This window comes from Entelurus aequoreus, linkage group LG24 (assembly GCF_033978785.1).
Source record: "Entelurus aequoreus isolate RoL-2023_Sb linkage group LG24, RoL_Eaeq_v1.1, whole genome shotgun sequence".
In the NCBI taxonomy this organism is placed as follows: domain Eukaryota; kingdom Metazoa; phylum Chordata; class Actinopteri; order Syngnathiformes; family Syngnathidae; genus Entelurus; species Entelurus aequoreus.
Window position 1 is genome coordinate 22,217,088 of NC_084754.1, and position 15,681 is coordinate 22,232,768.

General features: G+C 38.3%; 1 protein-coding gene across 2 annotated transcripts in view; it reads right to left on the reverse strand.

The window, feature by feature from the left end:
- The window catches only part of itpr2 (inositol 1,4,5-trisphosphate receptor, type 2), a 131,075-nt gene that overhangs the window by 89,619 nt on the left and 25,775 nt on the right, over positions 1-15,681 (reverse strand). For both annotated transcript variants that reach the window (XM_062035595.1, XM_062035594.1), the window contains exons 11-26: positions 14,123-14,274; positions 13,540-13,639; positions 13,164-13,324; positions 12,950-13,091; positions 9,795-9,953; positions 8,721-8,893; positions 7,516-7,635; positions 7,149-7,331; positions 6,788-7,039; positions 6,549-6,696; positions 3,013-3,160; positions 2,669-2,856; positions 2,473-2,599; positions 2,324-2,381; positions 914-1,079; positions 646-813 (exon numbers count right to left, since the gene is read on the reverse strand). In XM_062035595.1, the coding sequence (XP_061891579.1) occupies positions 646-813; positions 914-1,079; positions 2,324-2,381; positions 2,473-2,599; positions 2,669-2,856; positions 3,013-3,160; positions 6,549-6,696; positions 6,788-7,039; positions 7,149-7,331; positions 7,516-7,635; positions 8,721-8,893; positions 9,795-9,953; positions 12,950-13,091; positions 13,164-13,324; positions 13,540-13,639; positions 14,123-14,274 (2,445 nt within the window). The remainder of the gene's footprint in view (positions 1-645; positions 814-913; positions 1,080-2,323; positions 2,382-2,472; positions 2,600-2,668; positions 2,857-3,012; positions 3,161-6,548; positions 6,697-6,787; positions 7,040-7,148; positions 7,332-7,515; positions 7,636-8,720; positions 8,894-9,794; positions 9,954-12,949; positions 13,092-13,163; positions 13,325-13,539; positions 13,640-14,122; positions 14,275-15,681) is intronic.

A 15,681-nucleotide genomic window follows, 5' to 3' on the forward strand; every position in this document is an offset into this window, starting at 1 on the left:
CCTCCCGATATTGGAGGTCTCAAGGTTGGCAAGTATGGTTTGGGGAGGCGTACCCAGATTGCAAATGAAACCACGCCCCACTCTCTCCAAAAGCATTATAATGTATCTTTTGAAAATGTACACTGTTATACATATCTTGAAGTCGTCACCGCTATTTTTTGCCCCCAAACAAGGGCAAAAATAAACTTCATAACCATTATATAGATTCACCCGGTCACAACATCAGGTCACAACACCTGCACACTCGCTGATTGATTCAGAGAGTGCATTTAAAAAAAGTTGCTTTTAGCAGCATTTATTTCACTGCATGCCGTGCATTAGTGTTATGTGTATGCCATGATTAAATAAAAATAATACTTTATCCTCCTTTTTTTGTGTTTCCTCATAGCCTGAAGCAGAGGGGGCTGAGAGCTTGACTTATTGTCCAAATAAGTACGTCCACCTCACCTAGCCAGAGTGTAAAACCTTGCCAAAAGAGGCATCCAAAACTGTGTGCTACCTCAAGCCAAAATGCATTAGCCTAATGATTAGACGCTTTGGCATTGTTTAACACAAGTATCCAACATTGTGACAACATTCATTTGTCCAAAAAAAATGTATTCATGATAGGTCCGCTTAAACTAAAATTAAATGACCGTAAAGCACCTCTATGTTTTGTTCTTTTCCTTCGTTAACACCAAGGTCTTCATTGATGTAGACTCCGTTTTTCTCCACCCACAGTTCTGATTTCTCCACAGTTAGACGCAGTTGGTCCAGGTCGGCCTTGATCTGCTTGTAGTTGTCTACATCCTGTTCTGACACCAACAGCTGGACCTGGAAAAAAGGCGGACGCACAGAGAGGTAGAAATAAAGCAGCATTTTTACATTGAAAAACTCATTCTGAATAACACGACAAATGACCTATGTTGTGTACCTGTTTGAAGGCCTGCAGCACCTCAGCTCTCTGACTGAAGTGTTTGAAGATGAGCTGCAGTGAGCCAGACACCAGAGGTGGATAGTCTTGCATCATGAGATGGATCAGAACCCTCAGGAACGTTCGACCGCCCTCATCATCAAGTTCCACTGCATTTACCTCAGATCTGAGATAAGCAGCAGCTATAGTTTAGTTTATGGACAGCAATGAGGGAAAATATGCATTTTTTTATTTGTTTTTAACCTCCTGATACCCTACAATGCATTAAAATCCTCTGTAAGGAACAAGTGTTTTACTGCTTTATTTTAAATGCAAAACACTCTACAAGAGTTTTGTATTAACAGGTTTACTGTTGATACAAAGATGACATCCTGGGCTTTCAGTGATATGTGATTTACTAGGGTTTGTCCAGTCAATCTAGTTTTAGAACAGTAACAATGAAAAGATGCATTTCAAACAAAATTGGTAGTTTATGGGGAAAAAAACTCTGTATTTGAAAAAAAAATTAATCATGATGATGAAATGATGAAAAAGAAAAGACTGAGTAAGCTGAGGTTTTGTTTATTTTTTTGTTGGATGTTATGAAATAGAAATATGGTGTCAATAATCTTCTGAGTTGCATAGGTAATGTTGTATTTGTGTAAATAGAGGGCAGATATAAGTTTCATCTTCTTTCATGACTTATTTTAATATTGTCGTCTCAATTATTTTTTGTTAATATTGAGTGAATGAAATAAAAGTAAAAATAGAAAAATAGAAGATTGGTCTTTCCAAAATGTCTGCCATAGTGACCAGCATGTTTCCTGTGTACACGCTAAATACATTAATAGCAGTTAATTTGTTTTCATAAGGTGAAAATGTAGAGAGTGGTTGAGGTGGTTTTGGTAACAATATTTTCTAAAACTAACACATTTTTCCAACGTTTTCTGTAGTGGACATAATCTATTTCTACTTTTTCATATTAAATGATGAAGATGGGTGAGAAGAAAAATGCACCATGAAAAAAAACAACAACATATTGTACTATGGTTTATAATAATCACGAATGAATGACAAAATCCCAAAGCCAAAAATGTTTGAGTTCCAGCAAAGATGTTCAATGTTTTTCTTCATGACCAATAGAATATACATAAGTGTAAAAATGTAATATATGCACAAATATTGGCAAGTGAACCTATACACTGCTATACAATGTAAGCAATTTCTGTTTTCCTCTTAGCGAAATAGTACAAAATATTATTCAGTGGGCACTCGATGCAGTCATCCACAAAGGCCATGGCATACAAAATTAACTATTTTGGCATATTTCTTTTCACCCAAGACAATAATTTAGCATAAACAAATCTCAGGAGGTTAATGAATGTTCGTGGGCATTTGGTAAAACATGTAATGCATGCACATCTGGCCTACCTCCCAGAAAACATGCTCTCTGCTTTACTTGCAATCTCATCAATGTCTGGCTCTTGTGCTGCAGGCGAAATCAGGAGAACAGTGATGAATTCAAAGTGTACAAGTGCATTCATCAGAAACTAATACTGTACATCTGAACTCAATCTCACATGGCATGATTAAGTGCATGTCATCTTGTGATTCGGTGATTTCAGAGGAGCTTTTCCCTTCAAACTCTTTCTTGTAAATGGACAACAAATATGTGATCCTGTAATCCAGCCTGACACTCAGGATGAACTAAAAAGAAGAAAATACAAAAATCGAACCAAAAAATCTGGATATGCTCATTCATATGAGAACACATACTTGCAGGATCTCTATGATCTTCAGCTTTGTGTCCATAACCGTGACATCTTCGCTATCCGGCAGCATGTGTCCTTTGCCATAGCGCAAGGAGGGAGGCGTGTCAGGCAGGCATTGAGGCACACCTCGACTCATTACCATCTGGGTCATCATTTCTCCAACTCCATGGATAGTGCGCAGGACATTGTTTCCTGGAGGATATCATCTTCACACTTGTGCATGTATCAAGTATCAGTTTACCCAGTTAACGCAACAATGAAACTACCTAAAGTCTCAAACATTTAAAGAGCTAATTTGGTAAAAACATAAGTAGATTCCAGTGATCAAAATAAAGTAGGAAGACTCACCAGACTCTGGACTTTTGCTGAGCGTGTCCATAAAAGAGAGCGGGAGCTGGACAATGTCCAGGATGGCCAGTAGAGTGCGGGTAAGTCGCAGCAGCTCACTAAAGCTATAGAAACCAAAGTAGACCAGGTTACGAGCCAGATTCACCACCTATAAAGAGAGAGAATGTTCAAATAAAGTTATTCAACAATATACAATAGGCAAGTAATGACCCAAAGCTGTAATTATATTAACTGTACTGGAATCTAAAGGCACACAAGATGTTGTGACGGCTGCATTTAGGTGTCAAGCAATGTTCCCTCTAATTTTTCATGTGTGTGAGCAAACGCACAAACTCCCTGAGCATTCAGTGGAGCACATGTGAGCAACATCAGACGTGCACACTGTGGCCACACCAGCGTCACACCTGTCCCAAACCTGACATCATAACAACTTAAATGTTTTATTAAAATAATTTTCTGATATAAGTGATTTTGCCCTCTTACAATGACAATAACAAAAAAAACATCTTTTTTATGACCTACAGTATGTGGTAGTATTGTATGTCTGGCTGCGGGTCCTGCCTTTAAAAGAAATGTTACCCCTTTCAGAGATTACATTTAGTTCCTGTAACTTTCTGTCTGTAAAATACATCTTTTTATTAGCATTTATGGACTCTAGTGACAATATTTCATGAATAATATCCTTAGATTAACATTCTTAATAAATGGCAGTAAAATAAGCACACATCTGATTGAGCAGTCAGAGTGTTACAACCTGGCATTTACACATTGTGTGGCGTTGGGTTGTCCGACTTTTTGTGTGGCCATAAACGCAGCACTGGCTAAGTGCCATGAGTGTGTGTGTTGGTGCAGGTGAGACAGAGCGAGCGGCTTCTGTTGAAACGACGGATGACAACGTTGGTATAAGCCTGGTTTGTATGGCAGAAAATTACTAGTTTTTATAGATAAAAGTTTTTTTTAATCATGTTTTTGGTGTGGTTACAAACAGTTTTGCTCAATAAAGTGATTGATGGAATTCCTGTCCGTAAAGTGTCTCGACAGACGATAATTGAACTGTGTTGACAAAGATGGTTTTATTCATTGGGGCCACTCTTGTTGTCACCTGTCACTCACAGAGTTGCATTGCAAAATCATACAGAATAAATTGTAATGTGTTTATTTTGTTTAAAGTTCAGATGGGATTTTTGATTTCCTGCGCGGCATTAATTTGCAGTGCGCAGAGGACGTGTGAGCAGTGCGCAATTGCGCAGGCGCGCACCTTAGAGGGAACGTTGGTGTCAAGTTTAGACGGTCAAATGTGCAAGTTATTTGAATGATTTTACTGGCATGAATATACATTTACAGTATATACCTGTATAATAATAATAATAATAGTTATCTATTTTTCCACTAAATTTAACTTCACTAATTCAAAATATGTGTTTTGCTGATTGACAGGAGAAAAATCACTGGATTATGTTGCCTTACAGCGGTGCTTCTCAATTTTTTTCTTTTACGCCGCCACCTAGAAAGAAGAAAACATTCTGCGCCTACCCCCCGTTCTTTGCCGTGACTATAAATAGTGTAATTTGTCTATAAAATTGTTATAAGTACACCACTTCATAAAATAGTATCCGTATTACCATTAAAGAAAAAGAAATGTGTAGATCAACTTACAATAAAGAATACCTTTTTTAGTCTGTAAAAGAAAAGATGTAAAGTGCATCAATTTGGTTGAAATACCCATAAAATGTATCTTTCTTTCAACTATAAACCTTTTGACCGCCTTGAACCATTTGATACTGAAAAATAAAAATTAAAAAAATAAATAAATAATACAATTCAAATTGATTAGCAACATTAATTCAGGAGCACAATATATAAAGCATGTTAACCTTCAACACAAAAAATTAATAAAACAATTTGGGCTGATTTTATTTTTAATCAAAATGAGAAAGTTCGGATTAATGGCTACAATGAGTATGTTTTGTAGTGCACAGCTTTTCAAAGCGGGGTTTGAAGCATGATACTTTATGACATTGATAAAGCATGTTCCCCGGGGCCACACACGTCCACCCTGACATCTCACCCCAGAGGGGTCCTCCAAAACATTTTGAAAATAACTGCTTTATAGTGGCAAGTGTGGGACCGTTTTTAGATCTATGCTGATTTTGATCTACATTTAAACACTTCCTTGTGGATTGTATTTATTAATTATGCCATCCATCTTCTTCTGCTTATCCGAGGTCAAGTCGCGGGGGCAGCAGCCTAAGCAAGAAAGCCCAGACTTCCCTCTCCCCAGCTACTTCATCCAGCTCCTCCCGAGGGATCCCAAGGCGTTCCCAGACCAGCTAAGAGACATAGTCTCCCCAACGTGTCCTGTGTCTTACCCGTGGCCTCCTACCGGTTGGACGTGCCTTAAACACCTCCCCACGGAGGCGTCGAGGGGGCATCCTGACCAGATGCCCGAACCACCTCATCTGGCTCCTCTCGATATGGAGGAGCAGCGGCTTTACTTTGAGGTCCTCCCGAATGACAGTGCTTCTCACCCTATCTCTAAGGGAGAGCCCCGCCACCCGACAGAGGAAACTCATTTTGGCCGCTTGTGATCTTGTCCTTTCGGTCATAACCCAAAGCTCATGACCATAGGTGAGGATGGGAACGTAGATCGACCAGTAAATTGAGAGCTTTGCCTTGCGGCTCAGCTCCTTCTTCACCATGACGGTTCAATGCAGGGTCCGTATCACTGCTTGTCGATCTCACGATATTGAATATGATTTGGTGTAAATTCTGCATCATGGTCACTTTTATAACCCATTTTTTGAGTCTGTCTGCAAGATGTTTGATTGTGGAGACATTCCCAGATTGTGATTGAAAACATGCCCCTCTGTCTCCAAAATTATTATTTAACTTTTGAAAATGTACATTGTTTAAATATATATCTGAAGTTGCTATTTTTTCCCAAGACACAGTTGATTATAAACTTCATAAAATATATGTAGATTCACCCGATAACATTAGGTACACCTGTACACACGGCGATCGATTCAGACTTCATTAAAAAAGCTGTTTTTACCAGCATTTATGTCAGTGATAATATGCACATGCCAAAATTAGATGAAAATAATTATTTATCCTAATTCTATTTTTGTGTCTCCTCATGGCCCAAAATCAAAGGGGGCTAAGAGCTTGAGCTAATGTATGAATAGAAGCTTCAACCTCACAATAACGTCGCTGACGCGAACAGAGGGATCAAAAACTGAATGCCAGAGCACATTAACCTTACAATTTGACGCTTCGTAATTGCTTAGCCTGAGTATCCAAAATTGTAACAACCTTTATAAGTCAGAAAAGACGAAATTCATCATAAATGATTATATTTGGATCCCAAAAAGAGCTGAATTATAACTACAGTGCATGGACCGTCGGTTTACAATGGAAGTTTGTTAGTCCGAAAACTGGGTCCATGCATCAAAAGTGAAATCAGAAAAAGGGGTGAATAAATATACTGCCCGCTGCATGAATAGTATTTCAAGTGAACATGAGGCCGATTCTACCTCTAGAGTGAGTTCATTCTTGTCTTTTTCCCAAAATGGATCCGGCTGGCTGACCACATCTTTGAGGTAATCTTCAACAAACACCATTGTGGGAGCAAATTTTCTCTTCATATCATTTCTCGAGGAATCTGATGACTCATATTCAAATCTGCAAAGAACCGCAATAATAATATTAATAGTCTGCCCGTGACAGGGAGTATACTCGCGTGATGACGTGATCATAGGCCGACGATGCTCACTGATAGACGGTGATCTTGTAGGGGATCTCATTCCAGAGGCGAGCGTAGCGCACAGGAACCACAGCTTCCTGTGGGTCACGGTCCACATGCATGTGTAGCATAAGGTGACAGAAGGAGGCTCTCAAGCTGTAGGGCAGGCAGTCATCAAACATGCAACGTAATATGAGATCCACAGGAAGATGAGTCGAGATCTGATTGATGGCCAGATACTGACGGTCCAGGCACATTTTAGCAAACAGGTTCAGCTGATACCTGACAACAGGAAATTAATGAAGATGAAAAAATCTGTGGTGTGTTTTTTTTTTAAACATTTTTGTCAAAGGGTACAAAAGTTTGAGCAAATTAACTTCGGTAATCCCACCTGTAGTAAATAATGATATCTACATCCATCTTATGGTTGCCCTTAGCATCCTGAGCCAGGTGGCGAATGGATTTGCCATGAGGCTCCTTGTGACTGTCGATCCAGTAAAGCCATACCTCCTCTTCCTCTCCGTCCTCCTGCATCAGCGATGACTCCAAGGTGGTGTTGAGATTAGGGATTAGTCTGGTGCGACAAAGAGCAGTTATTAGAAAAATGCACTGAGTTGCTTCATTAGAGGCAAATGTCCATTATGAAAGAACACATCGTGGAGGGGGAAAGGTCTTTGTAGAGATAAACATTTACACATGAGAGAAACAGGTCACCAACAATAATGTTTTAAGCAAAAACACCACAGGGTGTGACCTACTTGGTCTGGATGAGGATATCCGCATTGGCAGGGTTGAGCACAAATTTGCAAATAAGCTCCTGTGTGACGGGGATGGCAGTCTTGTTGGACACACAGAGATCTGACAAATAATCCAGGAATCTGGAAGAACAGACCACACATGAAGTTTTACCGTAAGGTTACCAATAGAGAGTAAAACAGAGGGCAAGAGATTTAACAATTATTAGATGAAAAATAAAAATACGCGTTTAGTCACATATAAACCTTTGGTTCAACCAGTAGCATTTATGGATAAACAGATCATTCTTATTTTGAGGAAAATTGTCTCAATATACGAAAAAATCAAAAGGTCACAGAACAGTTTTTGGACTACCTAAAACAGGGCTATTCATCTGACAGCCCAGGGGCCAAATCCATGACACCAGACCGTCCCCCAAGATCTGTTCAAAACTTGCAAGAGACATTAACATTTTGGCAGCATATCAAAAAGGGCTGCAACGATTATTCGATTAATTCAATTAGAAATAAGCTTGGATTTATATTTTGTTGCTTCGATTAATCGTTTAAAGAGTGTAACCAATGCATTTAAAATTGAGAAAATATTGACTGTGTGGAGTGCCTGGAATATTAAATACTTGGACATAGTTTCTGCATGGTCGCTGCAATAGGGCGTACATAAGAGGGTTGGTGTGAGGTTGCCATGATCTGCGTGGCGGACAGTGACAATTTGTATATGAATTTGTATTTCCAATTTTAAAAGAGCAATTTAGATGTTGAATAGGTGCATTTATTAGGGGAAAAAAAGTTTATGGCAAGCAGAAAACTTTGTTTATTTTAATTATTTTACCAAAAATACACATTGAGGCTAAAAGTGTGTTTTATCCGATTACTCGATTAAAAATAAAATAATCTATAGATTACCCAATTAGAGTAGAGAGAATAAAGAGTAAAAGCCAGCTAGCTTTTAGGAGGTTAAAATGAAAAAATAGACAAAAATAATGTTCACAACAAAGAATGCTATTTCTCGACATAAGAATAATAGTGACTGAAAAAGTCTGGCCCCGCGGTCCTTAGCTTTAAGGAAATGCAGCCCCTACAACAGTTTAATTGAATAGCCTTGCCATAAGAGATTCCACTGTATTACTAAAATTGTTGGGGATGAACTTCTGACGCAATATTGGAAATTTCTCCTGTATTACGTGTGAATAGAGTAAATCATATATAACCTGGGCTCTCTGTTGCGTCTTAGAAGGCTGACAAATGTCTCAATCTCTTTGGCTGTGATGTGCTTTTCCAGAAGCTTGCGGTTGTTGTGCAGCAGAGCAGTGATGGTATCCTCAGCCAGAATATCATACCCAATTTGAGACTGCATGATTGAGAACTTCTTTGCTATGTACTCCTGTGTGGCAGAAGACATATACAGTAGATGGATATGACATATATCCATAAATACAACACATGTACTAGGTTCCTTCTAATTTAAAACAGCTGGATAGTATTCAATACATTTAAACATTTATTTTCCTTTACATCCACATGTCACTAAACTTGAAAAATGATGTTATAGTTTTACATTTTAAACTGTATCCCTGTTACTTCTGAAAATGCATTACTAATATGACATGAAATAAGTGCAATACATCCCGAATGTATTCACAGTATTTTACTTGGTCTACATTTTTTGTGACAGGCTTTTACCATATTGGAATCAATTCTTTATTGCTCTCTATATTCTACAATAAAATATTACTATTAGGGAATCCAAATATGTTCAAAAAGTTAATTTGTAGTTCAATTGAAAAAGTAAAACTGTTATATTGCTTATTTACGAACCAAAAAGTTACATTTACATGATTATATTATGGTGATTATAGGGTACAGCTAATAGAACTCCCAAATTATGTATAAATTTAAATTTAAAAAGTCGTTAAAAAGTTGAATATTATAAACTACTGGGTCGCACCGCACTCTAATCAGCCCAAAAATGTTTTAAGAATTGGTCTTTTTCTCTGGATTAAAATTATAACTTTTGCACAAATTTCTAATTTATTAAAACATATGGGTAGCATTTTTAAATTGGTCTAGCACCTCACTTTAAAAAGAAACAGGATTGTTGAAGTTAAATTAATCAACAGAATGATTAATTAGTTTGTGCTTTGGTCGTAAAAAAAACCCTGATCGATCACCTTTACAGCAAACCTTTTTCTAGATAATCAGGCCTAACTTTTCAAGCAACTTTTTCTAAGAACACCTGCTCAACTTGTGCTTTTAAATTTAACAGGACCTCTATTAAGACATGCCTGGTTTTTGCGATAGTCCTGCTGGGAGTGTCGCAGAACTCTATAGCATAGTCTCAGCATGTACTTAAAGTTGGAATAGCGCTGGTCGCCCAAATCTTCCAACTTCAACATGGGTCCATCACCCAGGTCTGTGAATGGAGCTTTCAGGATACCAAATATCTGTGGAAGAAACACTTGAATGAATACAGAAACTCTACTATTTACAGATTATAACTTTACAGCGCATCCGGAAAATATACACAGCTCTTCACTTTTTCCATATTTTGTTATGTTACAGCCTTATTCCAAAATGGAATAAATAATTTTTTTCTCCACACAATACCTCATAATGACAAGTTTAAAAAATTGGCACACCAATCCTCAGGCAGTTTCGCTCATTCCTCTTTGCAGCAGCTCTCAAACTCCATCAGATTGGATGGGAAGCATTGGTTTTCATCCAGGAAAAAAACTACTTTCACATTGTCATTATAAAAGGTATCGTCTATAGATTTTTGAGGACAAAAATTAATTTTTCCATTTTGGAATAAGGCTGTAACATAAAAAAAACATGGAAAAAGTGAAGCGATGTGAATACTTTCTGGATGCACTGTATATACTACATTGTAACCTGTTTTTATCGACATACCTCAAACTGACTTACTAATGTTAAAATAAGCGGTTGTCAACATGAAAAACAAAAAAACAAACCCTAGCTTGTTCTTGAACATTTACTTGGGGTTTTCACCAACAACCTATAAAAGTTTGTTGACATTGTTTTGCATAATATACTGTATATGTTTTTATTCTTGTGTTTTCTCACTCTTATGTCGCGATAGTATGTCTTGACTACAACGACATTAAAGCTTTTGTAAATGTGCATATCTTCCGGTGGCTAACAAACAAAAAAATAATAATGGGTGCAATTTGTTAGTTGCTGTATGCAAACCTGCCATTTTTGGGCAAAGTCCTGGAAAACGTAGTATACCAACAGCTTAGTGACTTTCTCCTGTATAACAATGTGTTTGATACTTTCCAATCAGGCTTTAGGCCCCACAGCACTGAAACAGCTCTGATCAAGGTCACAAATGATATACGCCTGAACACAAACACAGGGAAAGTATCAGTCTTGGTTCTGCTGGACCTGAGCGCTGCCTTTGATACAGTTGACCATACTGATTTATTACAAAAGTTAGAAAACTGGGTGGGAATATCCGGTTCTGCCCTTAACTGGTTGAAATCCTATTTCGATCACAGGACATACTTTGTTGGAATTGGTGAGTGTTTCTCTGACCAAATGACTAGGACCTGCTGGGTTCCTCAGGGCTCGATTCTCGGACCCCTATTGTCCAACTTGTACAGGCTGGCACTGGGCCAGCTAATACACAGCTTCAATGTGTCCTGCAAAAACTATGCAAATGACACACAAGATCTACGTGTCACTGCCGGCAGGTGAACGTCAGCCTGTTGTTTCACTTTGTCGCTGCATCAAACAGATCAGTGGGTGGTAACAAAAATAATAATAATAATAATAATAATTTGGACAAAACTGAAAATATTGTCTCTTGCCCACAGAAGCAAATAAATACTATTATTAGTCACCCTGAGACCCTCTCCCTGAAACCTAATAATCAGGTTGGAAATCTAGGTGTAATAATGGACTCAGACTTGAACTTGAACAGCCAGATTAAGTCAATAACATCAGCAGCTTTTACCACCTAAAAAACATTGCAAAATCAAAGGAATAGTGTCCAAAGCAGACTTGGAAAGAATATCCCATGCCTTTGTCTCCAGCAGGTTAGACTACAGTAATGGCCTTCTCACTGGGCTCTCTAAACGAGTTGTAAAGCAGCTGCAGTACATCCAGAATGCTGCTGCTCAAGTCTTGGCTAAGCAGGAAATATTGACCGTATTAGTCCAGAGATGTACTTGTGCCAAAGTACATCTCTGACATGTTAGAACCATATGAACCATCGCCGGCTCTAAGTAACCTGAGGTAGTGGTCTCCCGCTAGTACCCAGAATCAGGACCAAATATGGTGAGACTGCATTTCAGTTTTATGCTCCTAAAATCTGGAAAGTCTTCATTGCCAATGTTAAATCCAGTCTGACAAGACTGATTTAATTGTGCATATGACAACTGAAAGCATTTTATCTACACAATTTAATTATAATTTGAATTATGAATGTTTTATAATGATTTTAGATTATCATCAATTTTCTGATTTTAGTTTTAGTTTTGCCTTCTTGCAATTTTCTGTACAGTACTTTGAATTGGCTTTTGTACAAATTGTGCTCTATAAATTTACTTGCCTTGCAAGTCATTACTGACATGATTTTATTTTGAAGTTTACTTTGATTTTGGAAGTTTACTTTTTGATTTTTTCAAAATATAACAAAATTACTCCTTTTGGTTTTAAATTATATGTTGATATAAGCATTTAACCATGAACTGTACGTCGAGGTCGACTTAATTGGGCACTTTTAGTGATAATGGTAAATGGGTTATACTTGTGTAGCGCTTTTCTACCTTCAAGGTACTCAAAGCGCTTTGATACTATTTCCACATTCACCCATTCACAAACACATTCACACACTGATGGCGGGAGCTGCCATGCAAGGCCCTAACCACGACCCACCAGGAGCAAGGGTAAAGTGTCTTGCTCAAGGAAACAACGGACGTGACAAGGTTGGTAGAAGGTGGGGATTGAACCAGGAACCCTCAGGTTGCTGGCACGGCCACCCTCCCAACCGTCCCCAATATAACACAGTGGATTGGGACTTTAGCTTGTCAACCTAAACAGGCTTTCGACATAAGCGAAACAAACTGAAGCAGATTTTAGTGGTGGTTACAATATCACAACAAAAGTCATTTAAGGATATCGTTAATAAAGAACAGGTCTTTACCATGTCTTTTTACTAAACAAAATAAATATTTAATTTATGCGGTTTGTCATTTCTATCTCTACATGGTCACACTTTCAATGCAATTCTTTGCTCTCTGTTTTGTATGCAGAGGAGCTATCACATTAATTAAATGACACGTCTTTAAAGAAAAAGGTTGGTTTCTTTAGTGTCACACAATCCTGCTCACGGCCTCCTCTGGGTTTAAATGCAGAAAAAAAAACATTGGCATAAACGTGTGTGAATAATTGTGTTTGTTGCTGTCCTTGTGCTGACCTGGGCAAGGATGTTCTGTTCTCGCATCAGTTTCTGTCTCTCCCGGTTGGGTGTAGAGGTGGCTACAGAGAGAACATCCTGGCCATTGTTTGGAACTACACAAACAAAGAAAACTAGGTCCTCCAGTAGCTTAGTCACAAACCTACAAAACACGAGAGAGTACAACAATAACATGAAATACTGGGCTATGTATCAACACCCTAATGGTCATTACCTCCTCTCATTCTGAGATATGTTTCCGTATTGAAGCTTCTTCACGGTGGCCTCTAGGACTTTGTTGGCATCGTTTGCATAGTCCAAGTCTCTGACTTCCGATAGGGGAACAGATACAATAGCAAAAGCTTCTTTATCCTCTTTAGTGAGAGAGGTGCCAATCTGTTGGAAAATCAACAGGTCTTTTATCAGCCTTCACACTCATTGTATGAGTTGTCTGTGTAAGTGCGTGTGTGTGCGTGTGTGTGTGTGTGTGTGTGTGTGTGTGTGTGTGTGTGTGTGTGTGTGTGTGTGTGTGTGTGTGTGTGTGTGTGTGTGTGTGTGTGTGTGTGTGTGTGTGTGTGTGTGTGTGTGTGTGTGTGTGGGCATGCATAGACCTTGAGCATGACTGGACGCTCCTCCTCTGCATCAATGGGCACATTGGTGCTGGTCACCCAAGTGTTGGTACACAGGTGCCTGAGTCTCACATAAGAGTTTCTATGGATGGTAATTAAAACAACAAATGATCACTAGATTGTAAATCGTAATAAGGAGCATTTGTGACCCTTAAACTTAAATGGCATTAGTATTGCATGCAATGCAATGGAATATATCATCCAAAGTTTCAAAACCCTCTCATATTTCATAGGCTAAAAGGTCTCAAAATAGTTTTCTAGGGATTTTCTATTTTAGAAAGGTATATTTAGCAGAATAATACATGAAATTAATTTCAATAAATCATGGTTTAAGTAACCAGATTTGATACACAATTGGTTGCAGCGCTCTACACACACTCCAACAAAGCTGTGCATTGGTGTCTCTGTTTCTGCAGTACTGACAAGACACTACAGCATTTATTCAACATAAGTATTTTTAGAAGTTTGGTAAGACATTTTCAAGTACTGTACAGGTTATCGAAAGAAAACTGGCCAAATAACTTAAAAACAAACGAATATAAGACCTATTCATTCTGAGACTGACCTGGGAACCCGACAGTCAGCTCGCTGCAGCGTGGTGGCGTCCAGTTCAAAGAGGGAGGCTAAGTCATTGCCATGTCGAACGGAAATCAAAGTACAAGCAATCTTGTCTGTTGCTTGATGCTTTCTTTTAGAAAACATAGATTCTGTCTCATTCTGCAGCAACACACACAAACATACACAGGACAAATACAGTGACATTAAACATCTATATAGGTAAACTTTGATTGATTGATATGTACAGTTAGGGAATGTTTGCACCCTTAAATACGGAAAGAAAGAAGAGACACCGATCAGAACATGACAATTTTTATATAGATCTTTAAACGAATGGCCACTTATGTTTACTTTTTTTGTACTTTTAACCTTCCTCAGATAAAGCACACTTTATATATAAACATTGCCAATTTTGCACATAATTTCTTGGATACACAAAGTTATCCTATAAACAATGAAGAAATTAAAGTAAAAGTCTGATTTTAATGCAAATGTACACTCACAAGTACACTTCCACAATATAATGTGCAAGTGAATGGTAATTAGAATGATAATTGTTAGAATGTTATAGCAAATATACATTTAAGTTCTTGAACTTCTTTTGAAGAACACACACCATATGCAGCCTTTACTCTGACTTATTTCACTATCTGCATACAATATGCAGTTGCATCATCGACCTTGAGGCCTCCCCAACTACTATCTATTGTTTTGGAGAAAATATTGTGTGTTTTGGTACGTGTAATCCCTTGAAAAGGTTAATGTCTCCAAATGTAACTTCATATTCAAGCTGTCTTCAACAACTAAAGAATGGTACAAAGCACTCAAGTGTCTCCCTCTTTATCCTTGGACTGGCCCCCACCCTCATGAGGACTTATTGACCATGGACTCGTTGCTATAAAGAGAATGAAGAATTCTTTATCGGGGCTCACTTTTGCAGAAGCTCGTTCTTGAGAAGTCACCCGCTCATGGTGTTTACATAAGCAATCGACAATGCTTTTTGCGGGAGTGAGCCGACGCTGTAACATTTACCTGTGACCTAAACTATGACTGTTCAACAAAACGCGGGTATAGAGTCTAACAATAATCATATTGAGATAAAGCTCAGTTTGATCAATACTGTTAATTGTTGGGGTTCTACACTTGTACAACATTTAAGCGAGCAGTGATTGCTGGGTAACATGAAGCGGTTGTTGTATTACATCTGGTAACATGAGGTACTGTATACCGGCAGCCTAATCAACCAGTTCCTTCAAGGTCTCAAAGCACCATATCACATTATCCACAATTACATTCTCAAGTGGAAGACATGCTAGCAGACGGCTTACTGCACACTTTAGACCAGGAGATGTACAGGAGGCCTTAAACTAGACAACAATACAGCAGTAAAGATGTCTGTCTGTGAAAAAAGGAACAAAGGGAGCTCTTTCACAGCTCTACAAAATTACCAATTTGACATAAGCATATTTCATGAAGGTGATATAAGGGAAGAGAATCCACATCTGTGGTCCCTCCTAAGGTTTCTCATTGTCCTATTGTTTTTTCCTGCCCGGATGTGGGTTCACA